The sequence below is a fragment of the Lissotriton vulgaris genome, chromosome 3_1 (genome assembly GCF_964263255.1).
Source record: "Lissotriton vulgaris chromosome 3_1, aLisVul1.2, whole genome shotgun sequence".
Lineage (NCBI taxonomy): Eukaryota > Metazoa > Chordata > Amphibia > Caudata > Salamandridae > Lissotriton > Lissotriton vulgaris.
In genome coordinates, this window is record NC_141689.1 from 1,835,093,973 (window position 1) to 1,835,117,783 (window position 23,811).

Below are 23,811 nucleotides of genomic sequence, written 5' to 3' on the forward strand. Positions count from 1 at the left end.
CATTCTATTGAAAGGCCCCCCAGACCTCCCTATGTGACTCAAAGTAACTGGTGTTCTCTTTCCTACGTTTAGTTGCTGACAGATCGCACAACGCTGACATACTGCTTCTGCCGCTACTCTAAACTTCGGATTATACCACGTCTGTCTGAATACTCTCACCATAGCATCTCTACCTATGTGTGCTGGTCCATGCAATCTCCTTGCCATTGGACTAACAAGTTCGTTTGGTAAAACTGCTCTCCCATCTGCAGAAATCCAAAAATTCACTTCACTTTTGTTACATCCCGCTGTCTCCCATGCTTTTTTCTCATCATCTGGTGCATTTTCCTGAACACACTTCAGCTCGTCCCACGTATCTACAGTGTCTAACAACATAGTCAACTCAGTTCTTTCCTGTATTCCCCCCACTTCTACATTGGTGTGAGAATACCCCTGTTGTGCACAATAACGTGCAACTTCGTCTGCGTAGCGGTTACCTTGCGACACAAAGTCTGTATTCTTTGTGTGCGCGGCGCATTTGACAACCGCTATGGCTGTCGGACCTTGTAATGCCTCTAACAATAATCTCACAAATTCTCCATTCCTTATAGGAGAACCCGAGGAGGTCATGTAACCTCTTTGAGACCATAACTGCCCGTAATCGTGAACTACCCCGAAACCATACTGGCTATCGGTGTATATGGTGACTCGAATTTTGTTACCTGCCAAACAGGCACGGGTCAAAGCGATGATTTCAGCTACCTGAGCGGAATGTACTCCTTCCAGGCAGGCGGCTTCCACAACTCTGGTAATTGTACAAACTGCATATGCTGCTCTCAGCTGACCGATATCGTCTCTTACGCATGAACCATCAACAAAGAATATTTCATCGGGGTCAGTCAATGGTTCATCTACGATATCTGGTCTCGGTTTGGTGCATAGTTCAGTCACATCAAGGCAGTCATGATCTGTACAAATTTCATCATCAATATCATTTGGAAGTGGCATCAAAGTAGCAGGATTCAAGACAGAGCATCTCTTTAGGGTCACATTCTCAGCAGCCAATATGACTTGCTCGTAGCGTGTGAGCCTACTATTTGTCAAATGCTGAGTCTTAGTCCTGGTCATTAACAATTCCACAGAATGCGGTACGTACACCACTAACTGATGTCCCATTACCACATTTTCACATCTTTCAATGCTGACACCCGTTGCAGCAACGGATTTGAGACATCCGGGCAACGCTGCGGCTACTGGATCTAATGTAGCCGAAAAGTAAGCAACTGGCCTACGCGCGTTCCCGTGTATCTGGGCCAAAACTGCTAAAGCACATCCTTCTCTTTCGCAGCAGTAAAGCAAAAATGGTTTTTCGTAATCAGGCATTCCCAAAGCCGGGGCACGACACAAGTCCTCCCTCAGCTGCAAAAATGCCATCAAACAATCTTTGTCCCATGGTACCGGATCACTTACTCCCTTGTGCGTCAGTTTTAGTAAAGGTTTTGCCTTCAGTGAAAAGTTAGCTATCCACTGCCGACAATAACCGACCATGCCTAGAAACATCCTGACTTCTCTTTGTGTTTTAGGCGCGTTCATTTTCATGATTGCCTCTATTCTGTCTGGAGACACCTTCCGTTTTCCCTTTTCAATCCTGTGGCCCAAGTATTGCACTTCAGTCAGACAATACTGCAATTTACTTGGTGACACCTTGTGTCCGTTCTCGGCCAAGTGATTTAATAAGGTGATGGTGTCTACTTTGCAAGCTTCCTCAGTTTCTGACGCCACTAGGAGGTCGTCTATGTACTGAACTAGAACGGAGTTCTTGGGCAGTACTAGACTTTCAAGATTTTTCTTCAGCAGCTGGTTAAAAATCGATGGGCTTTCTGTATACCCCTGGGGAATACGACACCATGTTAAAACGCGATTTTCCAGCTTAAAAGCGAACAGATACTGGCTCTCCTCATCTAAAGGAATCGAAAAGAAAGCCTGGCACAAATCTATCACTGTGAACCATTCAGCTTGGAACGGTATCTGAAACAATATTACTGATGGATTCGGAACCACTGGACAACATGAAACAACAATATTATTAATCTTTCGAAGGTCATGCACTATTCTGTATTTCCCACTAGGCTTCTGCAAACCCATAATCGGGGAGTTACATGGACTTCCCACGATCTCCTTCAGTATTCCCTGTTTAATCATGGATTCGATCACAGGCTTTATTCCTGCAATTGTCTCCGGTGTCAACTTATATTGTGGTGTTCTTGGATACTCGGCATTGGGTTTTACCATGATCTTTACCAGTTCTACCCCTTTAATCAGTCCTATTTCTTCTCCAGTAAAATCCCACACCTCAGCAGACACTGTCTCCTTCAAGTCCTGTGGAAGCTCCTCCACCGTTAGGGTAGGATATAGTTCCACGCATTCCTGCGAGTTTACAACCTTAAAATCGGCATCATCATCGTTAGTCTGCACTTCTACTCCTTCAGGTGTGCAATATATGGTGCAATTTAGTTTACACAACAGATCTCTTCCTAGCAGACACACAGGGCTAGAATCACAAATCACAAACTGATGTTCATCCCTGTAGTTCCCTATCTTCACTGACACTGGTTCAGTCAGAGGATTCGTCATTCTCCTATTTGCGACTCCTACCACCTGGATCGTTTCTCCCGACATTGGCAAACCTGGGACTACCGCCGATCTCAAAGTGGATCGAGTGGCCCCCGTATCTACCAAAAAGGTCGTAGGACATCCAGCCACCTCAGCTTCTACGTATGGTCCTCTCTGATCTACCTCCAGGGCTGCTCCTAGAGTACAGTCTTCTTCCCTATTCACTCGTTGCCCTGTAAGAGGATCAACGTAGTAGCATTCTTCTCCTCCTACGAACAGTGGCAGTTGTCTATAGGGTTTCCCTCCATTAGTAATCCGAGGCGGTTGAGGGAACGGGGCTCGAGGAGTCTGAGTCCCCCCTTTGATAAACTTTCCCTTCGGGACTGCTGTTCCCTTCACCATGCTGGTTTGAACCTCATCCTCCTCCTGTTCTAATTCCCCCGTCTCGACATTATAGGGACACTCGCGTCTCCAATGTCCCACCTCGTTACACTGATGGCACCTCGTTGTCTTTTTCAGTGTCGCGATATCTACCCTCGGTCTCGGTTTTTCTTCCTCATCTCTGCTTTGATTATTCTGTTTCTTTCCTAGTGTTCCTGTTCCCTGTTGCCGCTGTCCACCCTTTCCAGCTGATTGCATCTGCACCAACATCAGCTTTTCCTTAAGTTTCTTTGCTTTTGAATCTATTTCATCGCTACAGTACCTCGCATACCTCAGAATCTCATCTAAAGGTTTGTTTTGCCAACAAATCAAATGCTGTTGTATCATTAAGCTTATGTCTGGTCGCAATCCTAGGACAAACTTCGACACAAACTGTCCTATGTCTTTAGGATCCATCACGTCCAACCCACTGTACTGTTTGAATGCTTTCAGCAATCTCTCATAAAACTCGTGAACGGTCTCTTTAGGCTCCTGAGTTGTTCGATCTATCTTAACCCAGTCCATGTCCTGCACCGGCACCTTCTCTTTTAACCATGCAATTACCCTCTCGTACTTTTCCATGACTCTCTCTGATGGACCATTCGTCTGGGCATCCCTCGCGGGTTCCCAAATGGGCCATTCGACGCTAAGTTTGCATGCCGTCCACAAATCTCCGGGTACTACGATATCAAACAGAGTGTTCAAATCGATCCACAGTACCTTAGAGATCTTCACAAACCTCTCTACCTGCTTATACCACTCAACGGGATTCTCCCTGAGCTTTGGAAAGGAATTGGTAAATGCCGCTAAATCCCCCCTACTCCAGGGTACATGCACGTAGCTTCCGTTCGCGATTTCTCGCAAAGGGAAAGCTTCCATTCGCATTATCTCTCCATCCTGGGACCTCGCAAGTGTACTCCTTCTGACAGATCCCCTCTTGGACCATCTTTCCTCCCATTTATCCAAATCCCTCCATACTCTGATACTCAGGATCAGTTCCTTTATGTGTACTTTCAGCCCAATCGTCCTACGCTCATCTAGAACCTGATCCATGCAGTTTAGCCTATGGTTACCCTGTAGAGCTTTAGTTCGTGACATGTCTATCATATACCTGTCTGCCAATTCAGATAATTTTTCATGAACCGACCTTGCTTTCCGAGTAACATCCTTAGATATAAACAGTATTTCATCATGATCATACAGCTCTATCCTTTCCATTGGCAATGTGCCGTCTATGATTTCATCCAAGTCTGATTTTAAACTCATTACATCGAGCCGTTTTGCTTTTATCTCCGCTCTCAGTACCTCACTCCTAGGTGGTTCGTTTACATCCCTCTCACCCCCACTACGAGTCCAACGTCTCGGTGCAGGTGAGTTATGAGGCGTCCTTCTTGCTTCTCTTTGTTCCCACCTCTCTAGATCCCAAGCTTTCCCATCTTCCCTTGGGGTGTGGTGGAACAATGTTCTATCCCCTATTACTGCGTTCTGTCTTTTCGGCTCGGTCTCTCTAGATGCAAGGTAGGATCCTCCGTTCTGTTCTAAATCACTGCTATTCCCTTGCTGTCTGGCTTCACTCAATAAATGGAAGGGTCCTTCACGGTCCTCCATGTTCCCGTCCGTGATCACTGGATGTATGGCGAGACCTTTCGCGACTCTCCATATTCTCGTGACTCCAATGTCGCACATTCTCATCTGGGGCATGGTGAGTGCACATGAAACTATTTCGGTCCTCCTGTGTCTTACGTTCTCCCTCACTAAGAATGAGGCGAGGCACTCCCCCACACCCTGCACTCCTGTCTTCACACTTTTGTCTAGTGCCACCGATGGTATGGCAAGTATCTCCCTTGCTTCCTTGACTCCCTCTCTCCCACTCTGGGCTGCTTTCGCCAGCTCCGCAGTGAGAGAGGATCCTGTTATCCTGATCTCTCCATTCTGCTTCTGTTTCTAACTTTTTATTCTGAGTCTCTCCGGCAGCATCCCATTCTTTCAAATACTCCCTTAATTCCTTAAAGGTTTTCGGTTTCGGTCCCCTCAGATCCATCTGTCCTCTCTGACCCCCTTGTTCTATCCAGGGACCTGTTGCTGAATCCAATGGGGTACTCCGACTCTTTGGTCCTAACAACTGCCTTTGGGAATTGATCGTATTATTCCTACTTTCCATCTCTGCCCTTTCCCTGTCCCATCGTGCCTGTTCCTCCTGCTGGGCTCCCTCTGGGTTGTAGATTGACACTATAGGACCTATGGTAACAGGTACTTGTAGAGCATCTGGCAATTGATACGACCTTGCATGCTGCGTTTCTGGCACCTTCTGGACCACAAATCTTCCTACTACTCTCTGTACGGGACTAGATTGAGGTACTTCCTCACCTTTCTTGGGATCCCACTCTGATGTGGGGAGCGGTTTATATTCCCCCCACCTAGCCCCGTCTCCTTGCTGTAGTTCGGGACTTTCGGCTTCTCTGTTGTACGGAGGTGGTCTATCTAATAATAGCCTCTCTATCAGATCCTCATCTGGCTCACTATCCTCATCTTCCTCTAGAGGTTTCTTTTCTCCCGTAGTCTCTAGCATTGTGAACAGTTTGTCTGCTTCTATTTTTTGCACCCTCCATTTTTTAGCTTCATCGTCCCATTTAGCATCCTGCACTGCTTTTACCGATCGTCTCACTCTTTCCTGGCGCCTATTCAAGCTCTTTTCGTGTGCCGTTCTAAACCATGCACTAAGGGCTTCGAACTGTGTTGGCTTCGGTAGAGGTCTCGTTGCGAGCATTACCGCTTTCAGTTGGTTCAATGCTTCTATCCTAAACGTCCCGTATCTCGGGAACGTCAGTTCCTCATTTCCTTCTGTTAGCTTACTCCACTCGGAGATCCATAGTATGGAGTGTAACCCTACATTTACAGCCATATAATAAGCTGGTGTGCCTTCTGGTGGAGCTTCTTCTCCTGCATACAAGTTTCCTCTATCTCTCTTAAAGATCGCCCTTAAACGTTTAAAACACTTCATTTTCAAATCTACGATTTTCCTTATTTCTCTTATTTACTTCCCGATGAGAAACCACCAATCCCTGTGCGGCTCTCGCTGATCAGCCTATCCCAGCGCGGTTCTACGCTGACCGACCAATCTCAGCGCGGCTCTACGCTGACGTCACTCGTCCCCTCTGCAGCAGTTCCCCTCCTTTCTCAGCTCGTCTCACGGTCTTGCATGCGTTTTCATTCATACACCGAAAAATGACTATTTCCGTCCAAGCGATCACTTTTCTCTGACTGTACGTCCACAGTCTAACTGTAATTGTCACCTCAACTGACGAGACGTCTTTCCTCTCACGTTCAGACGCTCGCCTTATCTGATAGGTTACTTACACACAGTAAACGTCCGACCAGCGTCCGTTACTCATACACTCACTCTGTCACTCCCCCTATCATCGGTCCTAAGGGCGATCAATGGTACCTCATGACCCCCTTTATAATGGTAGACAATTACTCTGGGTGTTCGATACACCCGAACCACTTAAGCCCTTCACTGGATCTTAAGATTTTATCCGGTTGCGCGCGCTCACAACCTTCCCTCAATCACACTACAGGCATTCAACTCCGCTTGAAATTACAACACAGGTACAACGCAATCAGCCTATCCCAGCGCGGTTCTACGCTGACCGACCAATCTCAGCGCGGCTCTACGCTGACGTCACTCGTCCCCTCTGCAGCAGTTCCCCTCCTTTCTCAGCTCGTCTCACGGTCTTGCATGCGTTTTCATTCATACACCGAAAAATGACTATTTCCGTCCAAGCGATCACTTTTCTCTGACTGTACGTCCACAGTCTAACTGTAATTGTCACCTCAACTGACGAGACGTCTTTCCTCTCACGTTCAGACGCTCGCCTTATCTGATAGGTTACTTACACACAGTAAACGTCCGACCAGCGTCCGTTACTCATACACTCACTCTGTCACTCCCCCTATCATCGGTCCTAAGGGCGATCAATGGTACCTCATGACCCTCTTTATAATGGTAGACAATTACTCTGGGTGTTCGATACACCCGAACCACTTAAGCCCTTCACTGGATCTTAAGATTTTATCCGGTTGCGCGCGCTCACAACCTTCCCTCAATCACACTACAGGCATTCAACTCCGCTTGAAATTACAACACAGGTACAACGCAAAACACCGCAATCTGGCAACGCATGACCCTTATACTCACTCTCGACCGACTCTGCTGCTTTTCTCTTCACCGTCAGCACCTTCTTCGGCAGGGATTCTTCTTCTGGTCGCCGATGACTAGGGACCTTGGGGTAATCTAGACCTGACCTAGGTTGTCTTCCTCAAGAAGAAAACCATCCTCTGCTACCAACTGCGGGGAATGAGATTTTGATATTGTTTCTGATTACCTAGATACCTATCTCATTCTTCCTTTTGGATCGATTATTTTCTGTCATTGAGTAAAAGGCAAACCCCACATAGGTTAAATCAACCCCATAGACTGACACAACTCTGAAGAACCACTTACGACTGATAAAGTTTTAAAAGTTTAATATAAAATCAGAATTAATTGCATATACAATCCTCTCAGGATAAGATTCAACAAGTAGACAGGAACTAAAAGAAACTTAAATTCCCTAAAGAATCTGAGTCTACAAAAGAATACAATTAAAATCAATTTCCAGAATCAACCGATTAAAAGCATAAACACAAAGTGGTTCTGTTGCGTCATCTACAAAAAAATAAACAAGTTAAATCTGTCCCTACTCTATACTAGGTGACATCCCTACTTCGCAAGGTCCTTACCTAAAAAGGTGTCAGCAGTTTGACTTCCAAAGAAGTTCAAACTCTCTTAGCCTCTTAATGGTAACTTATCGAGAAACAGTACCCTCTCTGCCTACCCATCCGCTCTCTAAGGGTCCTCGGCCTACTGTTCTCTTGCGCTCTGCTCTTTCTCTCTCTGACTCCTCAGGCCATCTGCGCTCTGAGCTTTTCGCTAACCTCTCCCCGGGGTGCTGTCCCTAAATACACAATCACAGTATGGGTGGAACGCCCCTTGACGCCCACCACGTACATTCACATGATCTCATTCTCGGGGTTTTCCATAGCTTCATCTCTTCGCGTCGTCCGTTAAGTTGACCTTGCTTCTTAGGCACCATCTTCGTCTTCTTGCTGGCAACTTCATTGACATTCCATTTGACACTTTCAGAGCAAAGTCTATCACCTCAACAGAACTCCAGTCTTTACGATTGTGATCGTAACCTCGTTTGGTCCTGTGAACGGTCATTTCTAAACAAGACCCAAATTCCAAACGTCTCTTATCTCACTTAGGCCATAAACTTCGTCCAGCATTGTCACCTTAAATCTAACAAGACCTTTGACTCTTGTCTCGCACGTTCAGATCAAGGCTATCCCCTATTCCTGTGAGCCCACTAAATTACGTACAGCGGACTACACTCTTGCGAACCCTTGGTCAGTTAGGTTAAAATCACACATGACCACACTATTCTAAAATTCCTACAACTCTTCTACACAGTATAACCTTTAACACACATATATATATAATCGAATTAGCAAATCGGTGATTATACTTGAATCCATGTTACATAAAATACAACGTTTATTCTCGTTTCTACACAGTGCTATATAGTCTGCACATTTCTTTGCTTTACGTTTCACCGCTTTCTCCGTTTAATAATTACATACGTATATTCAGTTCAGCACGTTCTACTATTCTTAAGCATTTCTATACATTTCTATATTAGACCACTACATATACGGTCTTTCTAAGGCATATTCTAAAAGTGAATACAAATACATTTCCTATTACCTAAGTTACATCGGCTAACTTATACGTTACAAGTGCTACTTCATGTTACAACTTCTACGTTTATGCGATATGCTTGTAAATATGGTACAGATATATTTTTCATTCAAATTGCGCTCTCTCAGGATCAAGTGTAGGCTCAGAATATAGTTGTGTTATTTGTTTTAAACACTCAACTGTGAAGATGCTATTAGTATAAAACATTTTTCCAAATAAATGTAAACAGCATAATTATAGGATGTTAACATTATGTTTATCTGACCATGTAGATTTATAAAACGTGCATTCACTTACTGACGTGGGATGTGGGGAGTAATAAAATTATATTAGGTGAGGATTTAACATGTGTTTGTAGTGTGAGGCATATGCCCAGGGAGTGAGAGAGGGTAAATTGCTGTTAGATGTGGTTAGGTGTTCATAAACCTTATATTAGTGCTGTTAAAATAGTGCAATTCAAATAGTTTCAAAAGTTGTATGCACCTTATATTTTGTTGTGCATTTTGTTGTTTTTCATCCACCATTTCCCTATAGATTCCCAGGCCTTGGAGCAGCAGAATCCTTGTAATAGAGTGAGTTTTGTGTTTGTTGTGGGTAGGGTTTGGCTACTCATCCACTTTTTCCTCAAACTCACGAGTGGAGGAGGAACAATAATTTTTCTTTTTTTTTTTTTTTTTTTTTGAGGATGCAATGTCTTTTTAATATGAATAGAAAGTCAGACTATGTACACTGAAAATGAAGATTTCCATTCGGCTTGTCAAATATCAATTTTAAAGAAAGTTGATTTAGAACACAGTTCTAGTTCTTATTTGCACTTCCAGTATATACAGCAATAAAGAAACACAAAAGCCTCCATAAAAGAGTGAATATTTTAGTACTGGGTGAGCAATCCACTAAATTATTAATAGTCACTCTTTTAGGAACAATAATTCTTCAATCAACGTTTATTGTATGCTAAATATGGCGGATGGAATAGTGGCTTTCCATTGCTCCTCTGTTGTCTTTAGGTTATACCACCATCAATAGCATACAGAAAATGAGGCAGAGGTGGCAGATGGTTGACGGACTTGAGTCCATCAAACTACCATACTCTAAATATGACAGGCGGCCTCCATGGTGGGGGAAGGGTAAACAGACGATTTGTATGGCCAATTTGAATCCAGCAAGGTCTAAATCAGGCCCAAAATACAAATTGCTTACAAATTCCAGAGATTTTATTTATACGAGATAGGATTGAGGTTGATGAAAACCATGAGCAGTGTAGACTAGGATCCACGTCATTAGAATCATGAATGCATTTATTGTTTGTCTGCAAACAGCGTGAGTGCAAATGGGTGACAGCCTCAGTATTTTGTCCTTCAAGCAAGCAATAAAGGTTTGTCTAACTTGGTAGATCCTACGTGTCCTGTCAAACGTTGTTAACTTCTCAGCAGTTGGCAGGCAGATAAAGGGAATGGACTAGTCTATAACAGACAGTGCAGTGACCTAACGATGCTTCTAGTTGCTTTTACCAGTAAGCCATCTAACTGAGCCATCACTGACGGGCATGGCTTTAAATGCACCATTTTACATTGATTCATTCTAGTGATCAGTTTAAACATGTGTTTTATTAACTCAAGTTGTATTTAATGTGAGATGGCTAAAAAGCACAAGGTAATTTATCATTTTTATAGATGTTGCAGATTCTTAGAGTTAATAGTTTTTATTATTTTTGTATTGCAAGGATTTTAATAATGCAATAAAAAGAATTGAATTATTAAAAAAACATGCTTTGTAAATCATAAATAGGTTTTGAAATAGGAGCCTGGAAAGACCGAGCTATTACATAGTTACACATTAACACTATCCCTTGCCGTTGGGCCCTGTGTGCCAGAAATGATAAAGTACACAGACTAATAAAAGTGCCTCCGATCAGGAAAGTATGAGACAGGATAGATATAGATTTGAAAACACTCTAATTGTTCTAAAGCACATTTTCTGAACAGCTACCTGTGCGCGGCTCTGTGTAAATCATCTTACAATATATAAATACCCAGGTAAGGCTATTGCAGCACTATAGGCGTGTCCTAGCAAGGTGGCTGGATAGCAGCAACCTTGCTAAGCAGCACCATCACCGACAATAAATGACATATCCTTTAGAACCCTAAGGTCAGCTAAAGAACCAAAAAAAGTAAGGAAGTGAGATCCGTGTTCAGTTTGGGTAAGATGGGAGCGGGAGAATGCATAAATGAGGCTAAGTGAAAACTCTCCTCACCAACATAATTGGGTGTGGCATAGGGAGAGACAATGAACGTTAGAATAGAAAGCAAGTCCAGATAATGAAGTAAGTGCGGGAACCTAGGGCTAAACACTCTGATGGGACACAGGGTTTGAAAGTGTGGTGCTCAGCCTGTGAGATGAAGGTCAGATTTAGCTGTCCCAAAATTACCACTAGAAGCTCGAGGTCATGTAGAGGAGATGCAATCCTTGACCTTTTCTGCATATGTACCCCGATTGCATTTTATATATTCATGAATTCGAGAACACATTTCCCTATATTGTATTCAGTATTGATTTAACATGTATAATACATGTTTGTTTTATGATAGTTTAATAGTACATACTTTTTCATATATATATATGTATTCATGTGAATTTATAATATGTGGCAGAATTTAGTGAAAATGTAACAAGAATAATATGTTATTCTTGAATTTTACATCATTCTTCAGGAGGCCTGTTCGTTTCAAAAGAACCAGAAGGTAACAAACCAGACTTCCTGTAAAATATTTAGGGGCATATTTACAATAACTGGCGCATCCCTGTAAATCAGCAGGGATGCGCCAGTTATTGTGCGCCACAACTCCACCATCGTGGATGCGCCGCATTTACAATGCGCTGCACCATGGTGCAAAAACAGCACAGATGCGTGACGCATCTGTGACGCAAAAGTGACGCATTGCTGGAATTGCGTCACAAGCGCGACGCAGCTCCAGCAATGCTCTGAGGGCCCTATCTAGTTGATGCTGCGTCAATCCTTATGCCTGCTTCAGGCAGGCACAGGGTTTTGACACAGCATGGACCTAAAAGTGACTGAGTGAAATCTTGTAGATTTCACTCAGCCACTTTTAGGAGACGTTCCTGCGCCGGAACGACCCCCCCCCCTGCACAGGAAAGCCTACATGTTGCGCAGGGCATTACAACGTGACACATCTCCCAGATGCGTCACGTTGTAAGTACCCCCGCACCATGGAGCAGGATTTGCTCCACCGTTGCGTCACAAAAGTGACGCAACAGCGGCGTAAATGAGGCGCAAGGTGCTTGTATTTCTGCCCCGAAATTGTTTGGAGATGTTTTAATAATGAATCATCCATGCCAGGAAAATTAGAACTGGATGGACCGATTGTCCAATTTATATTAAACGGGTTCTAACATGGAAGGCTCAGAGTACACTGTAAAGTACCATGCGGAACAAATGTCTGACGCTCGAGATGTAAGAGAACTTTTGTGAATTTTATGCACACTAAATGCAATACAATCTGTGTAAAAAAAATGTAATCATCCATGCCAGCATAAAGGGCATTGCTGTAGTTCAGTCGACTCATTATTAAAGCATGGGTGATAATTTTCCTACAATGAAGACATGTCCATTTAAAGATCTACTGAGGCTTACACAGGATACCATATGTGGAGCTGAGGTTTGTATTTCATACTAAGAGGAATGTTATATTCCTCAACGATTATCCAAAGTTATATAGGGTAGATTATTATCTGAAGAGGCAAGGTGTTGTATTCACCATGCTGCAAGAGACACACAAAATAGCAAGGGCAACTATATTCAACAAACTTTTCTACTTATGCGAGAGAGTATTGACATGTTTGGCCCCGGCATTCCATTTCCAATTAAAAAAACTAAGGCAGATCTAGAGGTATGATGAATGGCAACTGTCAATCACTATGCAAAGGCATTGATGGCATTGGTTTCTCAAACAATAAAGAGTCCCAGTGAATGTTGGGATCATAACGACCGCTCTCTATGAGTATCACTGATGTGAAAATGTCAAGTAAGGTCCTGGCAAAGAGACTGATGAAGGTGGTAGAAGAACAGGGGCATGGGGATCAATGTGGGTTTGAGCCTTGATATGCAAAAGTTAAGTCATTTTACACATGCTTTGCATAATGGACATAGAAAAAGCATTTTAGGCTATGCAATGGAATATATATGGACGCTGCTGGTGCACATGGGATTTGGCACATATATTTAAAATGGGTCAAACGTCTGTGCTAGACACCAGACACCAGAGTAAGAACTCTCCATTTGGTGTCTAGTAGCTTGACTGTGGAATGAGTGAGATATCAAAAATATCTCTCTAGCCCCTGAGAAATCAGTGCTGATACTGCTGGGGGACCTAGCTCAGTATGGTGAGGCATCATGTGTGCCCTCTAACTGCGAAAAAACCACGATGTTTCTGTTATTTAGGCTGAGATCTCTAAGCAGAATTGACTACCCGGAGGTTGCTATACCATTGTAAGCGGTGAGATTCCTCTATTTGAGTAGCCAGGTAACACACAACAGACAAGTGCAGCATGTGCTACATATGGGCAGAGAGATTAAGATGAGCAATTTCTGTCTACAATACTCTGCCGCTATGAATGAAAGGGCTAAGATGGTATTTCTACCACAACTTTTATATGTCTTCCTGCGCTCAAACTCATCTATGACACAACAGCTGTTCGCTCAGTTAGACCAACTTCTGGTCTCATTGGTTTGGACAGGCAAATGGAATAGAGTGAAGCCTAACGCACTGAAACCACCCTGGGAGAGTTTATCACATATTGAACTTAAATATTATGGTATCCCAGTTGCAGTATTGTATTGTTGGGTGAAGTTTATATAGTGCTTACAATTCCGATGTGGGGCACTGCCTCCCCTGACTCATAGGCACAACACGAGTCAGCCTGCAGTGGCAGCTGCTATTTAACGGCAGTGGGTGGGGGGGGGGGGGGGGGGGCAGGTCATAGGGGTTAGGAGGGAGGGAATGAAAACAAAATTAAACATTTACTTAACTGTGTGCCGCCACTGCATCTCATTTTTCTTCGGCCACTTCCAGGACTCCAAGGTAGGAAGCAGGAACAGGAAGCACCCAGGCTCTCCTAAGCCAATCACAACGCTGCAAGGTAGCGTTGTGATTGGTCTGAGCACCGTGGTTCAGTGCTCGTAGGGTAACAGGGAGCCTGGGCTTGTTCTCCAGCCAGGCTATAATGCAGCCTGGGTGGAGAACATGCAGAGTGCACATGACTGTTTGGCCAGCCCCAGACAGCCAGCTAAACCATCATGCACACTTAAGAGAGGGCAAACCACTCCTCCATGAGAGTCCAGCCCCATCCAGCCCCTACCCAGCTGAGTAACAACGGAAAAAAAATGATAATAACAATGAGTTACTATCATTTTATTATTACCTTTTTGACATGCTCAGTGGGGCGATGCCCCTGTTTGCCTGGGCTCAGTCAATCAGAGGAGAAGTTGGAGATCTGAGCTGGACAGGGAAGAATGTGTTGCAGCTATTACAGTCTATGCCCTGCCCATGGAGTCTTTTGCCCCTGACTTCTCACACAGGACCGGCTTTAGCACTGCTGGCACCCGTTGCAACAATCTTATTTGGCGCCCCCTCACCCCACATATGACCTCCTCAGATTCCCTCACTACCACACGGCAAAAGTGCCACTCATCTCTCTATTGACCCTCTCTCAAATACATTTTGTCTTAAAGGGGTAGTAAAGGCTGGGTTTACTACAAATACAGATCTGTTTTTTGCAACAGGCATTTACAGTAACCCTGTGCGTTAATTTATGGAAAGTCAAAACTGCCACTAAACAAAACTCTGATCTCTCTCTCTAGCATGAACATTAATCACAAGAGTCATTATTACATTTTTATTGTGGCCTAAAAGCTGGACACACGAGGAACTCTGCAACAAGTGCTTTCAAATCATACGTTTCTGCTAAACATAGCACCCCCACTGAGGTCAGTGCCCCCCCCCCTCCAGACCAGCACCCAATGCGGCCTCTCCTGTCACACCGCCCTAAAGCCGGCCCTGCTCTGAGATCCTTTCCATTCATGATTCTTTGTCTTCGTTCACTGTCCTTGATCTGGGCTTACCTGGTTACAGAACTCCAGAGGCAGAATGCTCTAGCAAACATCGCTACACAGTCTAAGTACACGCAGCCCTAGGCAAGGTCTTGTGTTATAACCATTCTAAAAGGCTAGGGGAGCTGTAGGACACTGGATGGCTGCAAGATAAGTGGCTAAATGAAGGGCAGGGCAAACCAGTGGTTGACTCTCTGTGGATGCATATTCATATAAGAGAATTTATGTGTATATGTATGTGTTTTTCTCTATACGCTGCACATATGTGTGTGTGTGTGTGTGTAAGAAAGAGGGAGAGAGAGAAATTAACAAAAAGAGAAAGTGGGTGAATTCGAATGCCAGGACATATGAAGATCAATGATTCTTAGTCCTATAAGCAGTGGCTATGCCTGCCATTCAGTGGCCATTTCTGGCAAACAGTGGCCTACCCAAACGTACAGAATCCCACAAAACCATATTGTGACAATTTGGTGGACATACCTTTCATAAGATTGCCCTCCCTTCCATCGTATAGCAATTTAAGGAATTTGATGATTATTCATGACACATGACGGCCATGCCTGAAATCTAATGGCCTTTTTGGGATTTTGTGACCATCTCAGACAGGGGATGCACATCACTGAAATGTGGCAGCTATAACAGGCATACACTGGGTTTACATACATAAAAGATAGTCATCCCAGGCATATTCACTGCAGCAGGAATGTTCATGTTGCTGAGTAGGCCCACAAGCAAACTACGCACCACCCTCTTTGTTTTGGAGGATCAGAATGCCAAAGTTTTACTACTACTGGAAGTTCCTTGGTAGGACAACTAAAAGTGGGGGGAAAGAGATGAAGCAGCTGCTTAGTGGTTGTATTTTTGTCTTTTTTAATGCTGTCTTGTCAGGCAAGAGCAGTCTCAAGAGACGGGGTGATGGAACAGATTTCATCTGGAGCCAGGCATTGTTTTATTTTTGTGCTTCACACAGACTGCATTTAAATTGCCATGCACATTTTGGTGCATGTTAAAACATATGGCCCATGAAAAATATGAAAGTGAGGCCAAGTCAGTTTGAAATCCTTGTGCTGAATTAACATGCGTTTTTGGAAAGGTGTGGAAAGGATAGAAACATTTTTCCTAGCAAATGTTGCAAACTTATAATATGTATTTACTCATTTATACTTCTTTTGTTAAAACTGGTATAGTCAGGAATTTAGAATGAATCAGGATGGGGAGACATCATGCCATTGTGGCTGACCAATCAGGTACACGTTTTCCTGAAGATGCAACATTTTTGTGTAATCTGCCGAGAATTAGAGTATAAATAATGACCTCTTTGGAGGCGTGGGTTGCTTCTAGGCTTATTAGGCTTTGGGGGGGGGGGGGCGTGTGAGCTCTTGAGAGAAGGAACAGATTAGACCAGACATTCTATGGATTAGGTGCGAGATTGTCACGGGTGCAGCCTTGGGCGTCCGAGGAGAGTCAGGTGGGGGGTTCCATGCTCATTTTTTCCAAAGTCCTTACACGTCATATTTTGGCATGGCAGGCCACATTCCTTAAAGGTCTGGTGAAGGTGGGGCTGCTTGCTCTTTTAGGCACACAGAGAGGCAGAGAGCAGCAACAAATAGAAAGGCTTTTTAGATTTAGATGCTAAACTTTGACTTTATGCTTTGACTAATTAATTAGGTCTGAAACAATGTATTTGTCTTATGCATTTCTTTCTCTTAATGGGAGATTTTTGCAAACTATTTAATTATTGATTAGCCTTGCAGGACTATTTTTCTTAGAAACTCTTTAAGAGTTTTGACTGATATTTTGCGCCACATTTTCTTTCCTCCATGTAATGCTTATATGCAGACTGTAATATGTTCTGAAATAATGCTATTTTTCCTGTTTTCCAAATTCTGTAACCTGATTGATATTTTACTAATGAATAAAGGGTCAGAGAAAAATTAACTTTTGACTAGAAAATAAAACCCTTTAAAATACTCAACAACACTCTTCATTGGCTTAAATAATAATTACATTTTTGACTGTTCATGATTATTTAAAATCTCCTGAAGGTTATACATGGTGTGAAGAGCCCAACACCTTTTCAGCTGTAAAATAGAGGTAGCATGAGGGTTTTGCATTGAGAAATTACCAGATGAAATTACCGCCCAATCAGGGGGCTCAATTCCACAATGCTGGACACAAACTAAAGGGAATCTGATGAGCAGAGCCAAACTACGCGACCAGCCAGCTGAAGTTGGGAATATCTGTATTTCTTCATGAAGATTTAGAAATGTCTTAAAAAACCCCTCTGGTAAAAGGCTGGGGCAGGATCTTTGCAGTCTGGCCACAATGGAAGGGGACACATGAATAGAGACACCAGCATATGAAGTGTATTTATGGAAGTGTATTATAGAACTGAATGCATATGTTTGTACCTGTATAGATTGTTTACCCCTGACGATCTCACTGTCCTGTTTATATTTTTTCAGTTTTTTATTTAATTTATATGTTCTCTTTCTCTCTTTCTGCTTGTTTGTCCTGTATTGTAGATAATGTTAATTCATATTTAGGCACAAGTATGGGTTGCCCAGTATTTAATCAATTGTTACTGATAGCTATTTCCTTTTGTAATTAGATGTAGGTGTACTTTGCTGCTCAATCATGTAACAAATCTTAGTAAAAAACATGCATTTATCTATTCTATTGAAGAATTTGCCAGCCTGTAATTTTTCTTCTAACTATATGCCTTCTCTTTTTGATTCGAAAAGACTTTATTTCGATACATGATCATGAAAGACATTTACATTTAAAACAATGATAACATAACATTCCATTCTCATTATAATAGAAAAATAACCGTATGTATAATAAGTCCATAAATACTCCATCATTAAATACAATAAATTAGTCCAAAACACAATAAAAAGTACCGAAAATCCCAGACGATGGTACTATAAAAAACAGAATTTGATTAAGACCAGATTAAAGAATATAGTTTCTTTTCAAAGACCAAGTATATCCAATGGCAGTTATATCTTGCTCAGCCTATAGGCAAGGGTCGTCCACATTCCATGTAAAGATTTGGCAACCGCAATTACAGTTGATTCCTTACTATTCTTATTTAATATCCTTAACACTTCAGTGCCGGTAGTGATCACCATCATCAAACAGATGGGCTTCAACCATGTGCGCCTCAATTTTATATAAGCCGGACAAACGAGTAGGTTGTGAGCTATCGAGTCGGGCAGAATGGGCATTCCATACAAGTACCTAGACCCCATTTACCAGTGAATGAATTAATAGGAGGGGTAACCACCTTAAATTGGTGGTACCATTTACTGTCACTAGGTACCATAATAAAATCCCAATGCCCTTCATAGGCAGGAGCTTGTTTGGTCTCCATGAAATCTCTTGACAAAGAGGGCCTGGTTAAAGACATTAAATGTTTCATGGTGACCATATTCCAATATAGCTCCTTGAGATCCTTTCGAGATGGGAAGGCATTATCTGCAGGATTTTGCCACAAAGAGTTAAGGCCCATATCATTGTAAGTGGCTTTTACCTGTCTTAACCATAGGATTTTACCCGCACTATCACCGTCCCGGATCTCAAGTAGAGCTTGTGCGTACTGGACGAGCTCAGGGGTAACCCAGAGCCTCCTCCAGTAGGCCACAGGTTTATAGTGTGAAAATTACAAAAAACAATTTGATGGACAGAATGTAGATCAATGTCTTACATTCACCCCAGTACAAGGATCTGGGCATAAATCCATTGTTTTTTGCACTCCACACCACCCTGGGTCAGATAATGGCTTTATGCAAATCAGCTCTGACTCTGTGCCCCATGGGAACAGTCCAGTCCGAACTACAACAGCCATATCTTTCCCAGACCGGAATCAAGCATCCGAGGACCGGACCGGTTTCGAGGTAACACCTCTCATCAGCCCGGCTAGCTTGACTCCAGTGGTGTGGAGGCTCTGGGACCCACGTCTGAGCTACCCCAGTACACTCAGGGAGAAAATTACAAAAAACAATTTGATGGACAGAATGTAGATCAATGTCTTACATTCACCCCAGTACAAGGATCTGGGCCTAAATCCATCATTTTTTGCACTCCACACCACCCTGGGTCAGATAATGGCTTTATGCAAATCAGCTCTGACCCTGTGCCCCATGGGAACAGTCCAGTCCGAACTACAACAGCCATATCTTTCCCAGACCGGAATCAAGCATCCGAGGACCGGACCGGTTTCGAGGTAACACCTCTCATCAGCCCGGCTAGCTTGACTCCAGTGGTGTGGAGGCTCTGGGTCCCACGTCTGAGCTACCCCAGTACACTCAGGGAGAAAATTACAAAAAACAATTTGATGGACAGAATGTAGATCAATGTCTTACATTCACCCCAGTACAAGGATCTGGGCCTAAATCCATCGTTTTTTGCACTCCACACCACCCTGGGTCAGATAATGGCTTTATGCAAATCAGCTCTGACCCTGTGCCCCATGGGAACAGTCCAGTCCGAACTACAACAGCCATATCTTTCCCAGACCGGAATCAAGCATCCGAGGACCGGACCGGTTTCGAGGTAACACCTCTCATCAGCCCGGCTAGCTGACTCCAGTGGTGTGCAGGCTCTGGGACCCACGTCTGAGCTACCCCAGTACACTCAGGGAGAAAATTACAAAAAACAATTTGATGGACAGAATGTAGATCAATGTCTTACATTCACCCCAGTACAAGGATCTGGGCCTAAATCCATCGTTTTTTGCACTCCACACCACCCTGGGTCAGATAATGGCTTTATGCAAATAAGCTCTGAACCTGTGCCCCATGGGAACAGTCCAGTCCGAACTACAACAGCCATATCTTTCCCAGACCGGAATCAAGCATCCGAGGACCGGACCAGTTTCGAGGTAACACCTCTCATCAGCCCGGCTAGCTTGACTCCAGTGGTGTGGAGGCTCTGGGACCCACGTCTGAGCTACCCCAGTACACTCAGGGAGAAAATTACAAAAAACTATTTGATGGACAGAATGTAGATCAATGTCTTACATTCACCCCAGTACAAGGATCTGGGCCTAAATCCATCGTTTTTTGCACTCAACACCACCCTGGGTCAGATAATGGCTTTATGCAAATCAGCTCTGACCCTGTGCCCCATGGGAACAGTCCAGTCCGAACAACAACAGCCATATCTTTCCCAGACCGGAATCAAGCATCCGAGGACCGGACCGGTTTCGAGGTAACACCTCTCATCAGCCCGGCTAGCTTGACTCCAGTGGTGTGGAGGCTCTGGGACCCACGTCTGAGCTACCCCAGTACACTCTGGGAGAAAATTACAAAAAACAATTTGATGGACAGAATGTAGATCAATGTCTTACATTCACCCCAGTACAAGGATCTGGGCCTAAATCCATCGTTTTTTGCACTCCACACCACCCTGGGTCAGATAATGGCTTTATGCAAATCAGCTCTGACCCGGGCTGATGAGAGGTGTTACCTCGAAACCGGTCCGGTCCTCGGATGCTTGATTCCGTTCTGGGAAGGACATGGCTTTTGTAGTTCGGACTGGACTGTTCCCATGGGGCACAGGGTCAGAGCTGATTTGCATATCGCCATTGTCTAACCCAGGGTGGTGTGGAGTGCAAAAAAACGATGGATTTGGGCCCAGATCTTTGGACTGGGGTGAGTGTGTGACATTGATCCACATTCGGTCCATCACCTGTTGTGTTTGCATATTCCGCCCTAAGTGCGCTGGGGATGCCCAGACGTGGGTCCCAGGCACTCCACACCACTGGAGTCAAGCTAGCCGGGCTGATGAGAGGTGTTACCTCAAAACCGGTCCGGTCCTCGGATGCTTGATTCCGTTCTGGGAAGGACATGGCTTTTGTAGTTCGGACTGGACTGTTCCCATGGGGCACAGGGTCAGAGCTGATTTGCATATCGCCATTGTCTAACCCAGGGTGGTGTGGAGTGCAAAAAAACGATGGATTTGGGCCCAGATCTTTGGACTGGGGTGAGTGTGTGACATTGATCCACATTCGGTCCATCACCTGTTGTGTTTACAGGTTTATAGTGTGTCACATCCTCTAGAAACTGGCATCCCAAATCATAATAGAGGGGTAATAATGGGGTGGATTGAGGAAGACCTATTATACTCCTCATAAATTTGTTATGGGAAGTTATTAGTGCCGCTAAATTACTAAATTACTAAAGTCCCATAATTCTCCCCCATACAGGACCGAAGCTGTGATTTTTGAGTTATAGATTTTTAACACTGGGGCAATCGGCTTCGTATGAGAAAGGCGCAGTTCTTTCAACAAGGCATCAGATAATTGTGTGTGTTTAAGTACCAAATGGTTTATATGCGAGTTCCAATTTAATTTACAACCTAGCGTAATACCCAGGTACGTAAAAACTTAAGTCTGCTCAAGTATGGCATCGTTCATGGTGACTCTCCCTCTTACAATCTTTTGTTTATGTAACACCATGAACTTAGTCTTGTCTACATTATTTTTAAGGCCGTAATCCCAGCAGAACTCTTTGAATCTCACAATCGCCGTCTGCAGACCTTGTTGCGTTTTAGAAATTAACAGAGTATCATCTGCAAACATTAACAGAGGGATCTTCCTTCCATCAAGAGTAGGGGCATCAGTGGGATGATCTGAAAAGTACTGAGTCACCCTATTAATGTACAGGGAAAATAGTGTTGGTGCCAGTACACATCTGTATCGGACCCCTCTGGCGATCGGAAATCTGTCTGTCACTTGCCCTTGCTGTCCCCAGCGAACTTGAGCAAAGTTTGCATCATGGAGTTTGATTAAAAAGGCCAGCAGGTCCAAAGGCATACCCTGTTCCGCAAGGACACTCCACAGCTTAGCACATGGAACTAAGTCAAAAGCCGACTTGAGATCTACGAATGCGGCATATATTCTACCACCTTTAAGGATCACCACGCGCCAGGAAATTTAAACAAATCTAAACACCTGGTCTATTGTGCTCTGGTGTGAGCGGAACCCAGCCTATAAAGATGAAAGGATATCAAACTCATCGATCCAACCCTGAATTCTACTCAACACGAGCCTAGCTGTCACCTTCTGGATGCAATCAATTAAACTAATAGGCCTGTAATTGCCAGGATCTGAACGATCCCCGTTTTTAAAAATCGTTATGATCTCAGCACCCATCCATGATTCAGGAATGGGAGAACCGCTTGCAATGGCATTTACTAAAAGCTGTATGTAGGTTGCCCACAGAGCCTTATTGTACAAGAACAGGTCAGCAGGAACGCAGTCAAACCCGGGTGCTCTACCACTTGGTACAGTATTGAGTGCAGTGTCAGTGCAAGGGGGAGTTACCAACATAGATAATCGGGGGACCCTGGAATGGTTCACATTCTCGAGCGTTACTGGCGAACTGTGTCTTAAAGTGTGAAACCCAAAGTTCAGGAGCTACATGGTTGGTTGGCGGTTGGCTCGGTTTTCCCTTACCCCACTTGACCAAATGCCAAAAAAGCAACCATGTTCCTGTCTTTGCTAGCAAGGTACAGCTCTTTCCAATATTGCTCGTCCCATTCCCATTTGGCCTTATGTTGCACTAACTTGTACTCCAACCTCGCATTTTGAATCCTATCCCTGTTTTTAGATCTTATCACTATTGCTCGTGCTCTGTAGGCCAACCTACATGATTTCCCATACCATGAATCAACCAATGCTTTGGCATAATTTGGGTATTTTTGCATACCAGTTATAAAAAAGCCCTTCCACTTGTTAAAAAATTCAATATGAATGGAAGTAAAACTGGACTTATTTTCTTGTAGTATATATAACAGTGTTGGAAGTCTGTGGTCGCCTTTGCCACCAACTGGTTAATATCCTCTAACTGAACATCTTTATTTAGTAGATTCGACCATTTTACTCTCCTGGTATCATTACTTAGATGTAATTCTACGCCCGCAGGAGAATCAACTGCAACATGACTTCCTACTAGCTGAAATGATAATACCAGAGTGTTATGATCACTTTCCACCCTTTCCAAAACGATCATGTCTACTAGGCAGGACTAGTATTCCTTGTTGAGGAGTATATAGTCTATAGGACTACATCACAACCCACAAAACTGGGAGAGCCATGCTTGTCTGATTTCACCCGCCCATTAACCACCCTTAATCCATGCTCCAGAGGAAGTGCTTTTAACTGTAAAGCAGCTTCCAACCATTTCTTAATGGGCTTCAATGTTCTCTTTTGCCCTGGTATCAGTTGTGTTGAAACAAGTACGAAGAGGTGTCTTGTACAAGTAATTATTAACAGAACAAACTTTATAAATGCAAATTTGCAGATTCGATGTCAAAGAAAAAAACTGAACATAGAAGCTAACCTACAACCTCAGAACTATTAGTTACTGTTATACATTTCCCCCATAAAAAAGTATAATTTGCATTTGTTGTATTACAATAAGCTCTAACTTCCACATTACCTACCTCAATGGCGACATAAAAAGAAATAGATTTGTAATGTTTAACATCGATTTAGAATTGTAGCATGCAGCAGTATTTGGAAAAAACACAGACACACACAACAGATTCAGGCCATATTAGAAAAATTGATAGTAACTACATTACCTGAAATCTTTTGTTTTTTTCAGGCCATCCATAGATTTTTTTGTATCATGATCATCAACATCACTTTTGTCCTAAAAAAAAATAAGGATAAGATCAAAAAGAAAAACAAATCCATCACTGGTAAAAGTAAAGGTTTATAAGTTGTTTTATTGTTTTTTTCTGTATTGTCTCTTGTTTTTTACCAGTTTTTTTGTTTTGTAGGGTTTTCACACTTTGCATATACCGGTCTCTGGACTATTACCAGGCAGGTGGTTGAAATATGTTAATTCGTATAAAT

General features: G+C 43.4%; 1 protein-coding gene across 1 annotated transcript in view; it reads right to left on the reverse strand.

Annotated features, from left to right (window-relative positions):
• Positions 1–23,811, reverse strand: part of IQCM (IQ motif containing M) — a 1,006,762-nt gene that overhangs the window by 744,234 nt on the left and 238,717 nt on the right. Inside the window, exon 6 of the mRNA XM_086963810.1 lies at positions 23,535–23,605. Within this exon, the coding sequence (XP_086819936.1) occupies positions 23,535–23,605 (71 nt within the window). The remainder of the gene's footprint in view (positions 1–23,534; positions 23,606–23,811) is intronic.